This window comes from Homarus americanus, unplaced genomic scaffold (genome assembly GCF_018991925.1).
Source record: "Homarus americanus isolate GMGI-L3 unplaced genomic scaffold, GMGI_Hamer_2.0 scaffold56333, whole genome shotgun sequence".
In the NCBI taxonomy this organism is placed as follows: Eukaryota; Metazoa; Arthropoda; class Malacostraca; order Decapoda; family Nephropidae; genus Homarus; species Homarus americanus.
In genome coordinates, this window is record NW_024734940.1 from 10,201,437 (window position 1) to 10,222,252 (window position 20,816).

The 20,816-nt window shown below is 42.3% G+C and overlaps 1 protein-coding gene across 2 annotated transcripts in view; it reads right to left on the reverse strand.

Annotated features, from left to right (window-relative positions):
• LOC121870627 (inactive tyrosine-protein kinase 7-like) overlaps positions 1 to 20,816 on the reverse strand; it is a 145,272-nt gene that overhangs the window by 8,390 nt on the left and 116,066 nt on the right. Inside the window, exons 4-17 of one of the 2 annotated variants that reach the window (XM_042372485.1) lie at positions 17,645 to 17,771; positions 17,174 to 17,379; positions 14,151 to 14,295; positions 13,626 to 13,759; positions 13,039 to 13,326; positions 12,545 to 12,675; positions 10,312 to 10,489; positions 9,827 to 9,954; positions 9,029 to 9,179; positions 7,899 to 8,046; positions 7,395 to 7,522; positions 5,651 to 5,791; positions 3,380 to 3,487; positions 962 to 1,381 (exon numbers count right to left, since the gene is read on the reverse strand). In XM_042372485.1, the coding sequence (XP_042228419.1) occupies positions 962 to 1,381; positions 3,380 to 3,487; positions 5,651 to 5,791; positions 7,395 to 7,522; positions 7,899 to 8,046; positions 9,029 to 9,179; positions 9,827 to 9,954; positions 10,312 to 10,489; positions 12,545 to 12,675; positions 13,039 to 13,326; positions 13,626 to 13,759; positions 14,151 to 14,295; positions 17,174 to 17,379; positions 17,645 to 17,771 (2,433 nt within the window). The remainder of the gene's footprint in view (positions 1 to 961; positions 1,382 to 3,379; positions 3,488 to 5,650; positions 5,792 to 7,394; positions 7,523 to 7,898; positions 8,047 to 9,028; positions 9,180 to 9,826; positions 9,955 to 10,311; positions 10,490 to 12,544; positions 12,676 to 13,038; positions 13,327 to 13,625; positions 13,760 to 14,150; positions 14,296 to 17,173; positions 17,380 to 17,644; positions 17,772 to 20,816) is intronic. The other variant, XM_042372486.1, reaches the window with a different exon arrangement.

The following is a 20,816-nucleotide window of genomic DNA, read 5'->3' on the forward strand; positions in this document are numbered from 1 at the left end:
TAGTTATGCAACACACTTCCCCTCATATTTTAGTTCCATCTGCCTCTCCTCCACCAGACTCATCAACCAAGTTTAGAGGTAACTAGAGTAATGTAAAAACCTCTCTGCATATTGCAGATTCCACAGTCGTTATCAGAGTGAATATGCAGGGAGAAAGTGTCGCATGAGTGTTGCTCCTGACTGTACTCTGATCTCTCTCTCTTTCACATACACACAATAGTCTTGCTATTGACTCTGCCTCTTGAGCAGCAAAGACTCAATAACAATACTGTACTTGACAAATCTTGAAAAAAATAATGATTGCACAGTATGAATTCAAATGTGTGAATAGAATGACGAATCACTGAGTAGGTACAAAGACAGGCAAAAAATAAAACTACAAAAAATAATGAAGAGACAGGGAAGTACAGTACATCCTTCCTGCTGTGACCTGGTGGTTGTAAAATACATTAGTTAAATACAACAAATGAACAATGGCTGCCAAATCACTATTTTTATCTGATTTTTTTTTTTATGTGCATCAAGTGCCATGATACTTAATGTTTGTACTAAATATGAATTAATTTACAGTACAGCGAATGTGAGCTACAGCCTGTATAGAGTTTTTATGGAACACATCTATGGGATACTGTAAGACCTGAGGATGTTTACTGTACCCCAGTCTGAGTGACACCACACAACAAATGCTGAGTATAACAGTAAACACTTCTGTCACAAAAGAGCCTCGAGCAGCAACTAACTTACGACATTTAAAATATAAAATTTTGCTTAATTTCTCTTCTGTGATTCTATAAGAAATAAAGCAATAATGTACAGGTAACTCTGAAACGTGTTTAATTACTACAGTGTACAGCGGTATTTTATTTATGAATAAGATGTCATTATTACAGTCTTATGCTTTTGTCTGTGCACAGTTTGAAGTCTTAATATGGTAAAAAAACAACAATACCCGTATACCAACCTAAAGTAAGAAGCACCTGAAGATTTTCCCTCTGTATAATAGAGTTATCATGGCTCAGTGGGTTGCCTGCATGGTTAGACTCGGGTTTAACATACATATTCTCGCTAGGACCAGCGTGAATGGCACTCTGCGCTGAAGGAGAAGAATTAGGCTGTAGCGGAGATGAGTGTTGAGTGGAAATGGATGATCCTCCTAAGGTCCTGGTGGATGCCTGGGACAGCCCCAAGTGTGTGGAGGTACCCAAGGTGTGTGTGGACACCTGGGAGAGCTGTACCTGGCACGAGGTATCCATCCTGCTGCCTGTTATGGTGGTGCCCGTACCCACATCCCGGGTGTCCTGGTCCCCAGAACCTCCCGGCGGGGCAGAGTACACCAGCTTCTCCTGCTCCTCGGGGTTCTGAGCTTCTTCGTTCCCATCACCTTAAAATATAATTATTGTTATGTGACCAGTGAACTGAGTGTGATGATAATCTATTACAGTACAAACATTACCTCATTAAAAATTTTTTTTGATTATGGTGAACTAAACAATACATCAGTTACAGCTACATTTAACTATCTCTCTAAATATAATGCGAATATAAAAGCAAAGTTGAAACTTTGACAGTTAACTGAGAAAACAATTAAAATTTGACACTTATTTAATCAATACTAAACTTTTAATTTGTCCTTGATAACCTCAATTATACAGTACAGTACTTGTAACTTTAAAACTTTTCACAAGTAGAGCTACATTCACTGTACATCAGCACCCCCCCCACCCCAGGCCATGAACAACATACACAGTCCCCTGTGCCATACAACAGGAGCCAGTGCATGCCCAGCATCTGCCAACAGTGTGTATCAGAGATGTGACCGACTGCCCAAGTGGCTAATGAGCCGATCAGTGACAAAGAGGATAAAAGTATACCAAGAACAAAAGAGTTAAAAGAAATCAAAGCTCTTGGTCACTATTGTGTCCAAATTTCAGCTTCTTAGCTTAAAAGGCTGAGAGAAGTAGTGATGTACAGCACAGTACCATATTACTATGGCTCCTAACACCTGATATAATTGGTCTTGGATATCTGCCCATTAGGGAAATGGTATTCATTTTATGTTTGAAAATTATCTTAGTACAGTTTGAACTGCTGAATGCAGTGGTGCTGACCATTTTATATAAAAGGTGCCAAACATTGTGTTTTGGCCTCTCCAAAACTTGTACAAACTCTGAAGGGAAAAGTCATTACTTGTCACAATAATCCAAGATTTTAATAACATACGTAAATGTCTATTTTAAGGTTTTCTGGTATGCTGATTTCTGTAACATACGTACATATTGAAGTCCAAAATGACTTGTATGACTCTATCTGCCAAAACAGGAAGAATAACCACCAAAATTAAATTTATTTTGTGAATGCAACAGTGATAAAATGTAATTTATTTATCTATTCCCCGATTTTAATAAGGTATAGTATTTTTAGAAGTCATACATAATATGACACAGCAAATTTAATATGACTTTGTATTAACTGGAAACAAAACATGCCAAATGTTATAAAAATATAACTTTAAACATTACCATAATTAAACACAGCGATGTTTCAACTGAAAGTGTAAAGCAGTACGATTGTTCACAAGTCACTCGTCCTTTTCTGAGTTGTTCTCACTCAGTGGAACACAAAAGTCTTCATCTGATTCTGTATCATCATCAACAAATTCGAATCCAATAAGCTTATCTGGGATATTTTCTAGGGTATCATTTACTGGAATATCAGGGAGTTTAGAGGTGAATAAGACAGCGGAGCAGGTAGAATTTTAACGAGTTCTTCACCGATAAGAAGTGCATCCCCCTTCATACCAAATGGGTTCAAGAATACCATCTTCAATTTTCCAGCCATACTGTAGTACATCCAATTGCCTGTATGACTGGTTCAGACAATTAACCATTCCATGCACAACAAGATTGACTAGCTGAATAGCACACTTTAAGAGATTTTGCATCTAGAGGTAGCCTCTTCAGTTAGGTGTACCTTTTCTTCTTTCCTTTCCATGAAAAGAGCATGGTATAACGTCTGCCACTAGGTATCTTCTTCTTTGGTCTGTTATATATAACACGAAGAACAAAGTTTGAGACCTCATTCATATCGACTTCAGTAGACTCTTAGACTTGACAGTAGCGAGATAGTGTCCACATTAGCCTGCATCTTCTTGAAACATAGAAAGGGAGTGTGAAGTAGCTTCCAGCCAAGACATGGAAAGCAGGAAGACCTCTATAAAGTGTATTGCTTAGATGTTCTGCAAGGGACTTGACATTTTGACATCTTATTCCTTCCTTAGATGTCATAGTCCCCTGACTGAAATATAGATTACAATCACACTTGGCAGCAACAAAAATGCAAGCGTATATAAACATCAGTTTTTCTGGCACGACACACACACCTGCATGTCTGGGTGAAGCATAAACTGCATGAAGTGCTAATCCTGGGCCTGCTTCTCTATGAAGAGAATGGAGCTCAGGAACCTCCACAGGGGGAAGAGGCACATCAGCTGACAAAAAGAAACAACGGTTATCTTTGGTGACATAGATATATCTACAAATATCTGTCTTTCTGGATAATACATAAACTGTAAGCAGGTGTGTAATCTGTAGCTTAGTGACATCATTTGTGAATTAGTCATTCCAGTATTGCATCTTTGGTAACTTTTGGGTAAAGTCTGCAATTAGTCATTTTGTAGTCGTGTCCTGATGACCTTTACACAAATAGAGATGTCCCTCTTCTGATCTATAATCATCAAATACAAGATGAAAAGTTGTACCTAGTTGAGTTTTCAGATGCCCCACAATCCTATTTGCCTAGGATACAAATATAGGAAGCATCAACTATACTGCATCTATATCCATTGGAGCAATGAGTGTAGATGGTGTTGGACGAAGGAACTGCAGATTATTTCTGAACAAAGATTTTGTTGAAGCTCTATGGACACTAAGCTCATTACAAATCAACCGTGGTTTACTTGTAATTGGCCAATCTACTATATAGCGTAGATCTAGCTTTTTCCATCATATTCTGCAAGAATTGCAACAAATGACTTGCCTTAATCTTCAACTATTGACACTTTCTTCCTTTTTCTGTGATTTTGTCAAATGTAAAGACCTTCTGTTTTTTATGGATCGCTATATTGAATGGTATGCTTTGAAAGTTCTGTGTCTGAAGCTGCTGATACATCTAGTGTTTGTTCAGGAGTTCTTTCTTGCTAAGACACACTTGTAGAAGGCTGCACTATAATTATTATTAATTATTATTCTCTGAATTAACTCTTCTCTTGCCATGTTCCCACTCTCTTTAGTGGTATTGACATTTCTAATAATTTCTTCAAAGTGCTAATAGCCCAGTTCATATACCGGGTATGTATGAGTGGCTGAGTTGGGGACCAAAGATCAGGTACTCATGTAGCACAGCACAATATTTAATCCTGCTAATATCCTCTCTACAGCAGCCTCATCCTCTTGCACTTGCTTTGATCCAAGCTCCACATGCTTAAATTTTGTGGGTTTCTTGACTTTGTCTTTTCGGTGCTGTTTTAGGGCTGCCGTATAATGATTTACTCACATCCTGTGTTCACTGCCACCAATATTTTCAGTTTTTCCTGTTAGACTACCTGTTTCCTTAGAGAATCTATTGATTATCATTTCAATGATTTGATCCATTGATATCTTGGTATGCTTTTTACCACTCAATGAGCCACTAAACCCTCCATCCAGAAGGTACCTGTAGATTCTTCATATCTACATAAAAATAGTTGTATTACCAACAGAAAAAGAATATAAAAATGCGCATATAAACGTATTATATCACATACATTACTCACATTACATCACAATTATATCACAATCACATTTCACATTTGAGTGTATTAGAGGTATCACATTTTGCATTTCAAGACATTAGGTGAACATTTTTTATATGTACAAATGAAAAGGGTACTTATGCCCCAGCAACTTAACCAAATTGTATATAATAACATAATTTGGGTGGTTATTCCTCCTGTTTTGGCAAATAGAGCCATACAACAGTCATTTTGGACCTCGTTATTTATGTTATAGAAATCAGCATCCCAGAAAACCCTGAAATAGACATTAATATTAATAACATTTTTGATTACTGTTAGTATACATGTTTGTCAGCATACAGTTAGCTCTTATTACTGTTAGTATACATGTACCTCTATCTCTTATTACTGTCAGCATACACACAGTTAGCTCTTATTACTGTTAGTATACATGCACCTTTATCTCTATTACTTTACTGTTAGTATACATATAACTTTATCTCTTATCACTGTTTGTACAGAGGGTCCCCGGGTTACAAACGGGTTCCAGTCCTGAGGACGTTCTTAAGTTGGATTTGCGTGCAAGTCGGAACACATGTGCATACCGTACCTACAAAACGTTTAAAATCCCACTATATCATAGCCCAAGTCCTTATATACATCTAAAATCACTTAATTTAAGATAAAAGAAGAAGTAGAATGACAAAATACAGTAAGTGAAAGAAAAAAATAAGTCAACAGGTAAATAAAGTACAACTGTAGAAATTTCAAGTTTAACCCCATTTGTATAAAAGGGCATTTGTAAGTCTAACGTTCATAAGTCAGGGACCCCCTGTATACATGCATCATTAAGCCTTACTACTACACATGCACCAGTACCTCGGATGTGTTGAGGGGTGTGCTTCAGCCTCTGTCGCCGCTGTCTGCAGTATATAAGCATGGCGCCCACCAAGGCCATATAGGCTGCCGCACCGCCCACAGCCACGCCCACAGTGCGCCCCAGCAGCTGTGAACTCTCCCCTGAGGATGATATCTTTAGCATTATGTGTTTACTAAATTTTAAGTCATAATTACAATCCTAATTTATTGATATCTTCCTGAACATGTGAACTCATGATTCATGGTGTTCAGTATTACTGGAGGTAACACTCTGAGCTAAATCAGTTTTACACAGAAAAACTATAACAAAAGTGTTTTTTTTACGATAGCAAATATTTCTTCCTAATTTTAATTTAAACTATGAAACAATTATGAGTAGATATATTATTTTTAAAGACTGTCAAATGTCTCCTGCTTCTCTGTGTTACAACTGTCTTTAAACATATAAGTAGGTTGATCATTTTTGGATACCCTGGTAATTCAAAGAAAATTAAGATTCAGATTCAGGTTCAAAAGTCTACTGTATCACTCAGCTACTTATCACTTTCTTAGCATGGCTTTACCTGAGAGTGTTCATGTCTGACAAATATAAAATCATTCTTTTCAAGCATTTTCAAGTCTGTGGACGATGGACATGACTATGATGTGATATGCCTCAACTATAACAAAGCCTTTAACAGGGCCCCTCACAAAAGACTAATACGTAAAGTGGAGGCTCATGGTATTGGAGGGGAAATTCTATAGTATTGGATTTCGGCATGGTTAACAGACAGAGAACAGAGACATCATTAATGGCACTAAATCCAACTGGGTAATGTCATGAGTGGCATCCCCCAAGGCTCAGTATTTGGACCATTACTATTAATTATATACAATACAATAACTATATAGATACAGTATAGGCATTGACAGTAACACCAGTAAATTTTTCCTAATGAAAAAAAAATAGAGCATATACGGTAATTAAATCTGGTGACTCCATAAATTTACAGTCAGACCTGAATAAACTTTTAGTGTGGACTGAAAAATGGCAGACACAATTTAATGTAGAAAAATGTAAAGTTCTTAATCTAGGGAACAGAAATGGAAAAACTCTCAAGTGAACAACGTAGCTATAGAGAAGTCCGATTACGCGAATGATTTAGCGGTAATGATAAATTGGAACCTAAAACCTAAACAACAATGTGTTATGCTTAAAACAAGGTGAACAAGCTACTAGGGTTGATATCAAGGAGTTTTGGTAAAACGACAAACAAGTTTATTCCTAAACTACGGGTACCTTTTATATGTCATGTATGTGTGATCTCACTTGGATTATGTGGTTCAGTTTTGTCCATAGTACTATAGAACAGATATTGGTTCCCTGGAAAGCATTCATACAAGGATATGAAAGTTAATCCTGGGCATTAGGAGCATTATATATAGAGACAGATTAAGAAAACTGAATTTGCATTCTATCAAGAAACATACAGGGAGGGACAATATGATCAAAGTGTATAACTGGAAGATGAGGTTAAATAAAGGTAATATAAACTATGTCACTTAAACTATCCAACTGGGACAAGTTATCAAACACCATTATTGATTTGAATTCGCTGGAAATTTTCAAATTTAGGTTGAACAAATATACGAGTGATTTGGGCTGACTTGTGCATGCCAATAACCATACTGTGTCTTCCTTCATTCTTTTCTCCTTATGTTCTTATGTAATAAATCCTAAAGACTCATGGTAATAATCCCAGACCTGTGATGGTGACGGAGATCTCAGCCCTGACGAGGCCACCCATGTTACCAGCAGTGCAGCCATACACACCACCATCTTCCTGTCGTACTCCTGTCAACTGCAGCGTCCCGTTACCATGCACTTCCACCCTGGGGAATGGACACCTTGTTAACAGGTAGTGAGTGACTGACACAAGGGAGGTTAAGTATAGTAGGAGTAATTTATGGTAGTAGAGGCACGGGATATGAACCATGAGAATAGCATCATGGTATAATGGTAGTAGAGGCGTGAGATGATATGAACCGGAGAATGACACCATGGTATGAGTTATGGGAGGATGAAATTAAGGAAGCAGTGTTATGGTGGTTGTGAAGTATGAGACTAACACCTCCAATTTTTATAGTCATGGTGGGAATTAAAACTAGGAGACGACCATAATGGAATAAACAATGGCATGACAGAATAATGAAACTAAATTTGATGTTATCAGAAAACTTGGTCAACGCTATTGGAAAAGTTACTCACCTCTCGAGGTCTAAGGCATTGGTGGTGTGGTTGTAGTCCCAGTGGATGGAGGGTCTTGGGCTGCCCCTGGCATGGCACTCCAGCACCAGCGTACCACCCTTGTCCACCTGCACTGGGCCCTGAGTCACCCACTCCAGCACGGGGCTCTCTGCACACCACAACAACTTTACTCACACGATGAATCAGCGTCCTAGGTATTGACTATTGTAGCAGAGTTCATGTATGGATTTATGTTGTGTTCAAAACCCTTCTTGAGGAAAATTTAACTTTAAATTGGCTAATTTTCATGAAAAGAAAACATTTCCTCATCAAATATGTAATGAAATGTTTTCAATTGAAAGAATGTTTTGCAACATTAAAACAGTTCTAATGATAAAAATACAAGTCATTTGAATTCATAAAATAAACGAATAATGACAGTATTACAAAGTGTGCAGTGAGATCAGGGAGGCAGAGGTGACTCGTGTGTTGAATTACTGTAAAAACCTCACCTTCACCTAGTTGAGTCACAACATTGTATTAAATGTAGGTGAAAGTGTGGTAAAGAATTGGAGCAAGATGTCAGAAAACTTAGTGCAACAAGGAAAATCTTATTTTCCAAACAATATACTGTACTGTAGTTGTTCCACACTAATTCTGGTAGTCTGTCACACTTCCTCGACATTCACCTAGACCACCTTTCAAGTGCTCCCCTGCGTGCACCTCTCCAATTCCTCCTTGTTTGTATTCACTAGGGTGAAATAGAGACCCTCGTGATTTCCACACAATTACTTTATTACTCGGTGTAAAGTGGTGGCTGCTGCACTTTACAGCAACAGCGTGCAGGGTTCATCAACAAGTGTTAAAAGTGTTGGCTCAGCCTTTATCACGGAGAAGTGAAGAGGAAGAGGTTACTGGTCAGTGTTTCATGCATTTGTGAAAGTGACTGATGAAGCATCTCAGGTGAGCGAAGGAACATTGTATCACAGATGCATATGGTTTGTAAGACTGATAGATAAATAAGCCATAAATATATATTGAATGATTTAGAGATAAACCTAAAACTAATAAACTAATAAAAGCTGGAGATAGATAGATAGATAGACTGGTAACAAGATTTCATGAAGTTAACAATACTGTATTGTCTTTACCGATGACAGTGAGAGAGATGGTGGTGTTGATGGAGCCCTGGATGGAAGCAGCCACACACATATACTGCCCACTGTCCTTCAGCTCGGCCCCTGCCACCTCCAGCCTTCCATCAACACTCAGCATGTTCTCCTTCTTCCCCACATCCACCAGCTGCGGGCGACACACACACACAAAGTAGTTTAACAAAAGTGAGACCAACTAATATATAAAATGAAAATAAACAAGTCATAGTATTTTCAATGTATCGAGCCTCCTGCCAGACCATGAACAAGATGTAAAAAAAAAAATGGTGACTATTGTGCCCAAATTTCAGCTTTCTACATTAAAAAGTGTCTGTGAATAGCCTGAAAAAGAAAGAAAACAAAAAAATTAAGCAACTCATTCAGAATGCAAATCCTTGTGGCACACGCTTCATGAGGCACTTAAAAACGGAAAATGGGGGGAGAGGTGGTATACAGTATAATTAAAGAAATTGCATACTGTTGAACTTCAGTCACTGGAAATATGAGACACATGAGGTTGTACCTGGAGTTTCAATAAATTTAGAAGGATTATACAGTACTGTACTCTACTGTTCCCTGTCCCACCTTTATCACAAAACTTTACAATAATGAAACCGAATTTAAAAAAAATATATATTTTTGTTATTATCAGAAGAAACCAAGACAATTATGCAAAGAAGAAATTTGGTTAACATAGGTAGGTGACTTGCCTGACTGAGTAACATAGTAGTAGCTTATGAGAAAGGTTCACCTCATATCAGGAGATTCACTGCCAAAAGATGACACTGGACTCACCTTATTTGCAGAGACATGATGCCAGGTGATGATGGGGGAGTCAGCGCCTCGTGCCTCACAAGGAATACTGATATTGGCCCCTACCTCCACCCGGACGTCATGAGGCAGTGGGGCGAACTTGAGCCTTTCTGATGTGGGACAAGGAAACAGAGTTACCCATGAAACTCGTTGTTTTCTATAACCCTTTGTCTTCTCAAATTTATTTCTTGTCCAAAGGATTTCTTAATACGGTTAATCTATAATGCATCCTAATACATTATGTACTTCATAAGCAGATTTGCTCGAAATGCAACTGCAACAGTAAATCCTGTGTCAACACAAGGTTAGCATGACTGTCATAACCCAATTTACCAAAGCCCTATTATGTGTAACTACAACAGAAAAAAGTTATAAAAAAATTATTACCTTCACCTGTAACATACTGTACTGAGTTTGCTCCACTAATGATTTTATAGAATCCCATGACCCCAGCGGCGATATCTTACCTGTGACGGTAAGTTTGATAGGTGGGGTCTGGAGTGGGGGGTGCCCGGCAGTAATGACAACACAGGCATACAGTCCCTCATCCTGCAGGCGGACCCACCTGATCCTCAACACCGACACCCCCTCCGTCATCTCGTCCTCCATCCCTGTCACCATCACGCGATAGTCATCAACACTTACCTGTAAAAAGGGGAAATCTTCTTGACTCTGTGACTTGTTAATGAGGTTAACAACTACACTCACTGAAGCTTTGAATTTCATGTACACAGACATACGGGTATAATATTAAGTAAATAAAAGTGAAGAATCGAGCCAGCGCGCACGCACGCACGCACGGGCAGCACCGAAAATGGCTGCTGCAGCTCCTGCGGTGTTGTGGGTGAGACTAGGAGTGTACGTGTGTCCATTAACCATCTGTGTAAGATGCAATGCCAGTACACTATCTAGTGTCAATGATCAATTACGAATGAATCTCTCAATGTTCCCTCTGACTGATCCTGGCTGCAGCTAGAGATATATGCCCTTCTAACTCGGACATCTATGTCCTTTAAGGAAAGAGTTATCTAAGGTGAAAATGGTCCTACTCACCAACTAGTATGAGACTTAACATTCCTGCCCAGGTGTCTCCCCACTCGCTCATTATTCTTCAGCCATACCCATGATGGGCGACAGGTAACAGGAGTATTATCTTGTGATTTGGATATTGTATAGCTGCTTTAGTTAATAGATAATATGCAGTGCCAGCACTTAAAAGCTTAACCCCTTCCTAGTATATGGCTAACCTCACCAGATTCCTCTCTCTGCCAATCAAGATCTGCCAAAAGAAACATCTTCAGCTAGCCTCAGGCGAAGGGCCCCACCCGTGTACTTACGTCATGCTAAATCAGTGATATCTCGGCAGGTTGCTCGGCTTTTGATTTCAGTCCACCCTCATCTCCACCCTGCATGAGGATGCTTCTGCTCTTCAAGAGAAAACGCCCAACAGGCAGTTCTTCTCTCACAAAGGTTGGAATGATCCTATTAATATAAAATGGGAATGTTCTTCTGACCTGGAACTACCGTTGTACCCCAACTGGACCAAAAGACAAAAACCGAGGAGCACCACACTTCAAATACGGGAGCCAAGATGCTTCCAGCTGCATAGAGCTCAACCTGCTGTTTAATAGCTGCACACCTCTGACGGTTAAAAAGATTTTTGTACCTCAGCTTCCCTGTAAAATGCATCGCCTCCAGACAAAAAGGTATCTGAATATACCCGGATTTAATGTTTATACCAATGTATCAAAGGAAGGCCATCAGAGAGGAGGAGTAGTGATGTTTGATAGCTGCAAATTATCAGAAAACATCTCTTATGTACACACCTATACTGAAGGCCAGGTCTGGGTGGTGATGTAAAGGTCACCGAGCCTCAAGCTAGGTGGCGTGTACATACCTCCAGAGGATTCACTCTATTACCAGCCATCACACTACGGTGCACTTGCTGCGCACACTGTGGGACCCGGGAAAGTGATCGCAATCGGAGATTTCAACGCGAGGGTTGGAGAGCCGCGCATCACGGATGAGAATGGTGACTTATATGAGTACAGTGGAGTAAAGGATTATACTGTCAATAGCCACGGCAGAGCACCGGTAAATATGTGTATCAACAACTGTATGGTTGTAGCTAACCACCTATGGTGCTTCACAGTTCACCCACTACATAGATAACCATTTCCCCTAAATACCCTGAGACCCAACCACACCTCTTCATCTCCAGGGACCATCAGATCACAAGGGAGGCACTCAACACGGTAAAGACTTTTCGGGGTGGTATCTACCAGCATGACTTCCCTTCCATATGAAAAGCTCATAGAATAGTCATCACCAATTACTCGCCCAACATTTGCCTGCTCCCTCAGCAACCTTTCTTGGGAGTCTTTCCACCTCTGGGTTATACAACCCTCCAGGGCTACCATTAACCCAGGAAACAGACTGCGGTTCCCTAAGTGCATAAACTGCTAGTACCAGATGCTTGGCATCACTACCAATAGACATCACACCGTTGCTGTGGGACTCCCAGCCCACCCTCCTATGCTGCCACTGTACTCGGCCACACTTTCCACTTAAAAAAAAATCATACCCCAATACATTTTCCCAGGCAATACCAACTACGAGCCACCAGACTCTCTCTCTCTCTCTCTCTCTCTCTCTCTCTCTCTCTCAAGGAAAATCAAGGAAGGAGAAGCAGGACAGTACCGGGTTGTTGTTGCGGATCCAGGAAACGTTGGTGAAGGGCCTGGGGGAAGCATCAACGCGGCACTCAAGGCGAGCAGTCTCTTCCTCCAGCACAGACACTCTCGACGTCACCAACTGCGCCTCCGGCTTACCTGTAGACATCTGCACGTATCAGTCTGTGTTTATGATTCATGGAGACGTATCACAGTATGGGAGAAGTATACAGTAATGTATCATAGTATACATTAATGTATCCTCATTGTCCTCCCCCTACCATCACCTCTGTCTGCCTCATCTCTCCTTTCCACCTTACATTCTCCCACCCTCTTTCCTTCCCTTCCTCCCTCTCTTTATCCCTCCTCCTCCCACTGTCCTTCCCTCCCTCACTCCCTTCCCACCAGCATCAAGAAGCAAAGATCACTACTATAGTCTACCTCCTCCCCATTTTCCACCTCCTCCCCCACCAAGACTCATGTATAACCATCACCAACATCACCATCACCACCAGTACTCACGTGTCACGACCAGCTGGAGAGAAACGGAGGTGTTGCCGGCAAGGTTGGAGGCTACACAGGTGTAGTTGCCAGCCTGGGCAAAAGTGGCATCCTCCACCAGAAGCGCCGCACCCTCCACCCTGAAGGAGGAATCCTCCAGCAGATGAGGTGTCTCCCAGGACACCTGGGGGTGTGGAAGGCCGGCAGGCGGCAGGCAGACGACCCGTAGGCGGCCGCCCAGGCCCACGACGTGTGTGTTGCGGATAGTGGCGTCAGGCTCTAGCACGGGCGGCGAGTGGGTGTCCAGGTCTGGCGAGGACAATATAATACTGTACTAGTGAGTGTCACTTGTCCCGTCATATAAGATACCCAATGTGTGGTGTGGTAACCTTCTTGCTTCTCATAAACATACAACATTAACACCTTTTACTGTCATGTCTCAGAATATATGTACACTGAGGAAGCTGCTATTAGGGATTAGAAAACTGGTAAAGTTGCTTCATAATGTTTTTTGTTTTTCGGATTATATCAATTTCTATTGATAAATTCATCAATATTAAAGTCATGCACACATAGGTCAGGCGAGGATTATCCTAGCAGATACGTACAAGCCAGAGTGAGGGAGGCAGCGTAGGAGGCACGATGGGCGCGGTAGGGGTGCACGCCCTCACACCTGTACACGCCCTCGTCTCCCAGGGTGGCCGCCCATATCACTACCGTACCGTTGGTCAGTACCTGGTGCCTGGGGGTTATGAGTGTTATCAGTGGTGCTATCAGTGTTATCAGAAGTAATGCTATTGCTATCACTAATATTGGTAGTATTACCGGCTGTGTTACAGACAGTAGCAATAGTTTTGCCTGGAGTATTACTACGACCATTATTACTATTGTTTCATTATTGATGTTAGGTATTATGTTCCCAAATATGTAACCCTGGGTACTGCTGGCAATGATAACAACAACAGTTGTAGACAGTGATGATCTGTATATGAATGACCCACTACTTAAATAAAGTTAAGTTTGTATTGTAGTATTGACCTTCACCTGGTCAGTTTTTATACGACACGCGCCCTTGGTGACAACTGACACTACTGTTTAATATGTGGTAGGTGAGAGAGAGAGAGAAGACATACCTGGAGGTGTTGGTGAGTGGTCCACTATCCTGTAGGTACCAGAGGATGGTGGTGTGGTCCTCGTAGCTGCAGTGTAGGGCAGCTCTCCTCCCAGGACCTACCACCACTGACTCTGGCACTACCACCACGCTCGGCACGCCCGTGTCTGTGGCGGGAGGAAGGTCTGTTTACTAGCATTGTACTCTAGAGGGAGGAAGGTCAGTTTACTAGCATTGTACTCTGGCGGAAAGAAGGTCTGTTTACTAGTACTGTGGCGGGAGGAAGGTCAGTTTACTAATGCTGTACTCTGGCGGGAGGAAGGTCTGTTTACTTGTACTCTGGGGGGAGGAAGGTCAGTTTACTTGTACCCTGGGGGGAGGAAGGTCAGTTTACTAATACTGTACTCTGGCAGGGAGGAAGGTCTGTTTACTAGCATTGTACTCTAGGGGAGGAAAGGTCAGTTTACTAGCATTGTACTCTGTGGGAGGAAGGTCATTTACTAGTACATGGCAGGAGGAAGGTCAGTTTACTAATACCTGTACTCTGGCAGGAGGAAAGGTCTGTTTACTAGTACTGTGGCGGAGAGGTCAGTTTACTAATATTGTGCTCTGGCAGGGGAGAGGTCAGTTTATAATATTGTACTCTGGCAGGAGAAGGTCTGTTTACTAGTACTGTGGCGGGAGAAGGGTCAATTTTACTAATACTGTACTCTGGCAGAGGAAGGTCTGTTTACTAGTGCTGTGGCCGGGAGGAAGGTCAGTTTACTAATATTGTACTCTGGCGGGAGGAAGGTCAGTTTACTAGTAGTGTGTGGCGGGAGGAAGGTCTCTTTATTAGTACTCTGGCGGGAGGAAGGTCAGTTTACTAGTAGTGTGTGGCGGGAGGAAGGTCTCTTTATTAGTACTCTGGCGGGAGGAAGGTCAGTTTACTAGTAGTGTGTGGCGGGAGGAAGGTCAGTTTACTAGTACTATACTGTGAAGCTACAAGTTATCGATCACTTGTGGTGTATAATCGTATGAAACTACAGCCTGGGTCAGTAAGAGGAACTTTGGGTGGGTGGCTCTGCTATACATCTACACAAATGACTAATAATGACAAGGTACACTTAGGGATAATTTGGGACACTAAATATACCTGATAATTAGGTCAGCTCACGGTAATTAGTGCTCGAGTCAGTGTTATATAACCACCATTAATTATTATCTCTTAAAATAGCAGTTAAACTTTATAAAGATTATTAAAAAAAAATTAACATGTACCACAAACTTACAACTGCATATATAATCGTTTAAATGGTTCTGATTATTATTCCTTTTTTGGGGGGGTTTGGAATAAAATAATTAATTGCCACGGACAAGAATAATTACGAAACACGTCGATCGTAAAAGAGTGGATCCGAGAAAGAAACGTCTTACTTCACCTCCTATTCCTTCCTCCCCTCATGGCGCCTATCTCGCTCAATCACTTCAATTTCACGTATCAATATCTAATGTCTTACTAGATAAAACAAAAAATTAGATTTGAAAATGCTGTGATGGTTTACAAACTCATGAAGTGTAGTCGTCCGCTTCGTCCCTCTCTTGGTGATGCCTCCTAGGTCCTCTACTGACAGCTGTTAGGTCCTCTACTGACAGCTGTTTGGTCCTCTACTGACAGCTGTTAGGTCCTCTACTGACAACTGCTAGGTCCTCTACTGACAGCTGTTAGGTCCTCTACTGACAACTGCTACGTCCTCTACTGACAGCTGTTAGGTCCTCTACTGACAACTGTTAGGTCCTCTACTGACAGCTGTTAGGTCCTCTACTGACAGCTGTTAGGTCCTCTACTGACAACTACTAGGTACTCTACTGACAGCTGTTAGGTCCTCTACTGACAGCTGTTGTGAGGATGAGGGCGACAGACACACACACACACACACACTCGGCACTATAACCACAACAATCCAAGAGAGACGCCACGACAGACAACGACCCGACGGACAATAGAAGAAAATTTCATGTGTCGTTCAAATACCTTCAAGAAGATACAACCACTTAAAGCCCTCGCAAGGAAACACTATTAAGGCTATAAGACTATTGTCGATAATACCATTCTATCGAAGAAAGCAGAGAAGGACCAGATAAATAAATTGACTGGGGGCAGACAAACAGTGAGACAGATAGAGGAAACACGTACCTAGGGTGATGGAGGGCCTCACCATGACACAGAGGAACCCTGGTGTCCCTCTCACCCTGGTGCCCGTGACTCGCACTGAAGAGTAATGGAGGATTATCTGTCGTCAACTAGGAAGTCCTCATGTTGGTTAATATATTCGTATCGTTAAATTAAAAGGATGTGGGTTCCATAGGCCTGATGGGGCAGTGGGGGTACATCGTAAGTCTTCGGTACACAAGGAGGCAACGTGAACCGGCACTGTACTCGACCGTTCTCACTTCCTCATCTGTAAAATTAGGTGTCCATCTAAAGACCTGGTGGAATGTGGGTGGGTACTCGGGAATCGAATCAACGACTATTAGAACAGGAGGTGATCACTGTATCTACTCGGCTGTTGAATAATTACTGTGTCTGTAGTACCTAACCTAACTAATCGCTGGTATAACTATGGTGTACAGGGTATCAGCTAGCTAACTCCCAGATATAACAATAGTTTAAATAACACTAAATAATACCTAGCGTAAGTCTGGACCAGATAACAACAACGAGGTTTTTTTTTTTTTTTTGCCGAGCGACCAAAATAATCTGTGAAAGATGTCGACACTTAAAGATCTGAAATCGCCGAACTGTGTATGGTGAAGATGAAGAAAGTGGTGGTGGTGGTAGATGTGGAGGTGGTGGTTATGGTGGTGGTGGTGGTGCAGGAGAGGTAGGTAGTGATGGTGTTGTAGTAGATATTCGTGGTGGTGGTGGAGGTGAGGTAGGCGACTTACCATGTATGACAAAGGATGGAGGTAGTGGTGGAGGTGTTGGTGGTGATGGTAGAGGTGAGGCAGACGATGAAGAAAATGTTGGAGACGGTAGTGGTGGAGAAGATGAAGGTGACTTACCGTGTATGGAGAGGATGAAGGGGATGTGGGCGGTGGTGGAGGTGAGGTAGGCGGGTCTCACAGACTGGTGGAGGGCGCCGCTATGCTTGTAGATGGTGGCAGCACAGGTGTACACGCCGTTGTGGGAGGCGGCGTCGAAGGTGCTGATTGTAAGCTTCCGGCGTGATAATGTGAACCCCGCCACCTCTGCCAACGCCTCCCCGTTCCTGCAGTGATAGAGTGAGTGAGTGAGCGAGTGAGTCTTGATGGTCAGGAGTGAGTGATGGTCTTGGAGGGCAGGAGATTGTGAAGGGAGGGTGAAGGGAATGGGTGGTATGGGGAAGGGGTGGTATGGTGAAGTGTGAAGGGTGGGAATGGTATGGGGGTGAAGGGAGAGGTGGTATGGGGGGTGAAGGGAGGGGTGGTATGGGAGCTTGAAGGGAGGGGATGGTAAGGAAGAGAGGAGGGAAGGGCGTGAGGAGCGTCACTCACCTCCGCCAGCTGTAGTAAAGTTCAGGTCCTCCGTCGACGCGACACCTGAGTTTGAGGGAGCTGCCGGGCCTCACGGTGGACAGATCCTTGGGGTCAGCCAGCACCACCCGCGATTCCTCAGCCACCCCTGTAACACCAGTGTCTTGTGAGTACCCTATAACCAGTGTCTTGTGAGTACCCTATAACCAGTGTCTTGTGAGTACCCTATAACCAGTGTCTTGTGAGTACCCTATAACCAGTGTCTCGTGAGTACCCTATAACCAGTGTCTTGTGAGTACCCTATAACCAGTGTCTTGTGAGTACCCTATAACCAGTGTCTTGTGAGTACCCTATAACCAGTGTCTTGTGAGTACCCTATAACCAGTGTCTTGCGAGTACCCTATAACCAGTGTCTTGTGAGTACTCTATAACCAGTGTCTTGTGAGTACCCTATAACCAGTGTCTTGTGAGTACCCTATAACCAGTGTCTTGTGAGTACCCTATAACCAGTGTCTTGTGAGTACCCTATAACCAGTGTCTTGTGAGTACCCTATAACCAGTGTCTCGTGAGTACCCTATAACCAGTGTCTTGTGCCAATCCATCAACACACAATATGTCACTGACGTATTGATTATGTCACAGAAGAACACCCGTGTCCGCAGAAGGTCAGACAACCTTTACCTGGCGTAGCTTCAGTAGGTGTATCATTCTATTGCCACATCCGCTACTAAAATATCATTCATTAGTGCTTTTAACATCTGTACTGCACCATTTGATATATCGCAATACAACACACACGTATGTCCAGAATTATCCTACACACTACAACACTACACACTGACATGCTCCTCAGAGGCCAGGTTGAACTACGTCTTAAGTATCAATTTAATCAAGGAGAAGTGTTATTAGTCCACACACAGAGAGTGATAAGTTTAGATTTAGTCTGTCGTGCCTGGCAGAAATCTTGATTAATTAGTGTATACCATGTAGTTAGGACATTATCCAGCCATGCTTACGAAGAACTGAATATTTCTCAATTATGTATGTTTACTGAAAATATTGATTCACGTGTATAACAATATTCATTCGGGCTTGTTGTCTGTGTCCACAAGTCACGGAATTGGCTTGTTTGTTCAATTTAAAGATACAGTTTTTCTTTAATCGGCGGTGTGTTTGCTGTACGGCCTCGACAAACAAAGAAAATGATTCTCACATGAGAGAAAAAAAACGGTGTTTGTGTACAGACATCTCTTCCCGTTGAATATTCCCTTTGGCGCTGGAGTGTTTGTTCTATCAGTAACGTAAACAGATTTTTATATTTCACTTTGATCCGCAGATGGAGAGGCGTGTTTCCAGATTGTCGCCTGCCTGGGACCTTGTTGTTGATTTTACTAAATAAATAACACCGAGAGACATTTTATTTGGCTAACGCCAGACGATTTTATTCACCTCAGAGGGGACCCCTGTACAAAATGGTTAAATGGGGTCTTGCTCTACCCTGGGCTATGCTATGTTATGTTAGGTTGGGCTTGGAAGCTATTTCACGTGTGAGCAAAGGACTGTTCAGTTCATGAACTGTGTGTGTGTGTGTGTGTGTGTGTGTGTGTGTGTGTGTGTGTGTGTGTGTGTCTGTCTGTCTGTTTTACGCCCCGTTTGTAAAATAATAATAATAATAATAATAATAATAATAATAATAATAATTGTAATAATAATACCATCAATCATCACAACACACAACAATTAACTGTCTTTTCTGTGCAACTGAGCAGCCCTTACGAGGAGCCACTCTGTTCACCCCACAAGGGGAGGGTGCTAGTAAAGGTGCCCTACACATAGCCTGTCTAAAGAACCAACTTGACTGTACTGGGTAACCGATCCCAGTAAGGTCATCTTAATGCGGTCGAAAACATCACAACAGATCAAAACAAAAACAAACTTATGGCTGCTGCATGAAGTGTCAGGACCCTTCTGGATACTGGCACAAATGAGCGTCCTGAAAGAAGAACTGCCCTTGTGGCAAATAGCTGGCGAGGTATAACATCGACATAGCAGCCACTAGTGAGTCCCGACTCCCGAACGATGGTCGACTCAGAGAACGGGGGTCCGGCTACATCTTCTTCTGGAAGGGTAAGCCTGCTGTGGAGAGAAACCGCACATACGCAGTTGGATTTGCCACCATACATCAGCTAACTGAAATGCCTGTTGGGATCAACGAACGTCTCATGACGCTCCGAGTCCCACTAGATGCAGAAAATGACAGCAAAGAGGCATTGACAGAGTGCTAACCTCTATCCTCAGCGAAGATAATGTAATGCTAATAGGTGATTTCAAAGCCACAGTTGGCAGAGATGCTGACATGTGGCAAGGAACCGTAGGGAGAAACGGAGTGGGTAAGTGTAATCCCAACGGCCTCTTCCTCCTCAACAAGTGTGCTATCACCAACACCTTGTTTGAGCAGGCCGACAAGTTCAAAGGTTCTTAAGTTATGTCTTAGAGGGCATCCTGACAACCTGGGATTACCCCTTCTAATTATGGCTGACTCTACATGTTTCAGTACGTTTTCTATAATTATACTGTCTGCTGGTGTGTGAGTGCCGAGGTTGTTTGCCCCACTTCTACCTTACACACACAGTAATCGAGTGTATGACTTGGTGGTCGCTAGTGTTTATTGCTATTGATCATGAGTATTGATCTACTTGTCTTACTCCTTCCTTCCTTTCCCCTCTCCTCCTGCACCTTCCCTCCCACTCCATCTCCCCATTACCTGCTCACCCACACCTCCCTCACCAACGCACCACCCATTACAACACCCACTACACCTGTTTACATTACACAACTCCACGTGGACACACTCCTCCCTGCCTCCACCACTCACCTGCTCTGAATTATTCGTCGTCGACACACCCTGTTGTGTTTGTACACCAAATAAGCCATCTTGGTCCCCCCTGCTCCCGTTACTGCCACACACACTACATTACACCTCAGCTCTGTCTCAACACGCTGTTATGTATTCTTTATTACCTTCTCCTATGTCATTTCACGTAATGTTGGTGCCTGAGTGACACTATATCATGTCTCATATATATATATACACAGTAAGACCTCTGCACAACGCCCACCACGAAGGTATAGTCCTCACCCATTATTAGGTTATGTGCTCCTACAGTACAAAAGGTCTTCACGTCGCCGCCA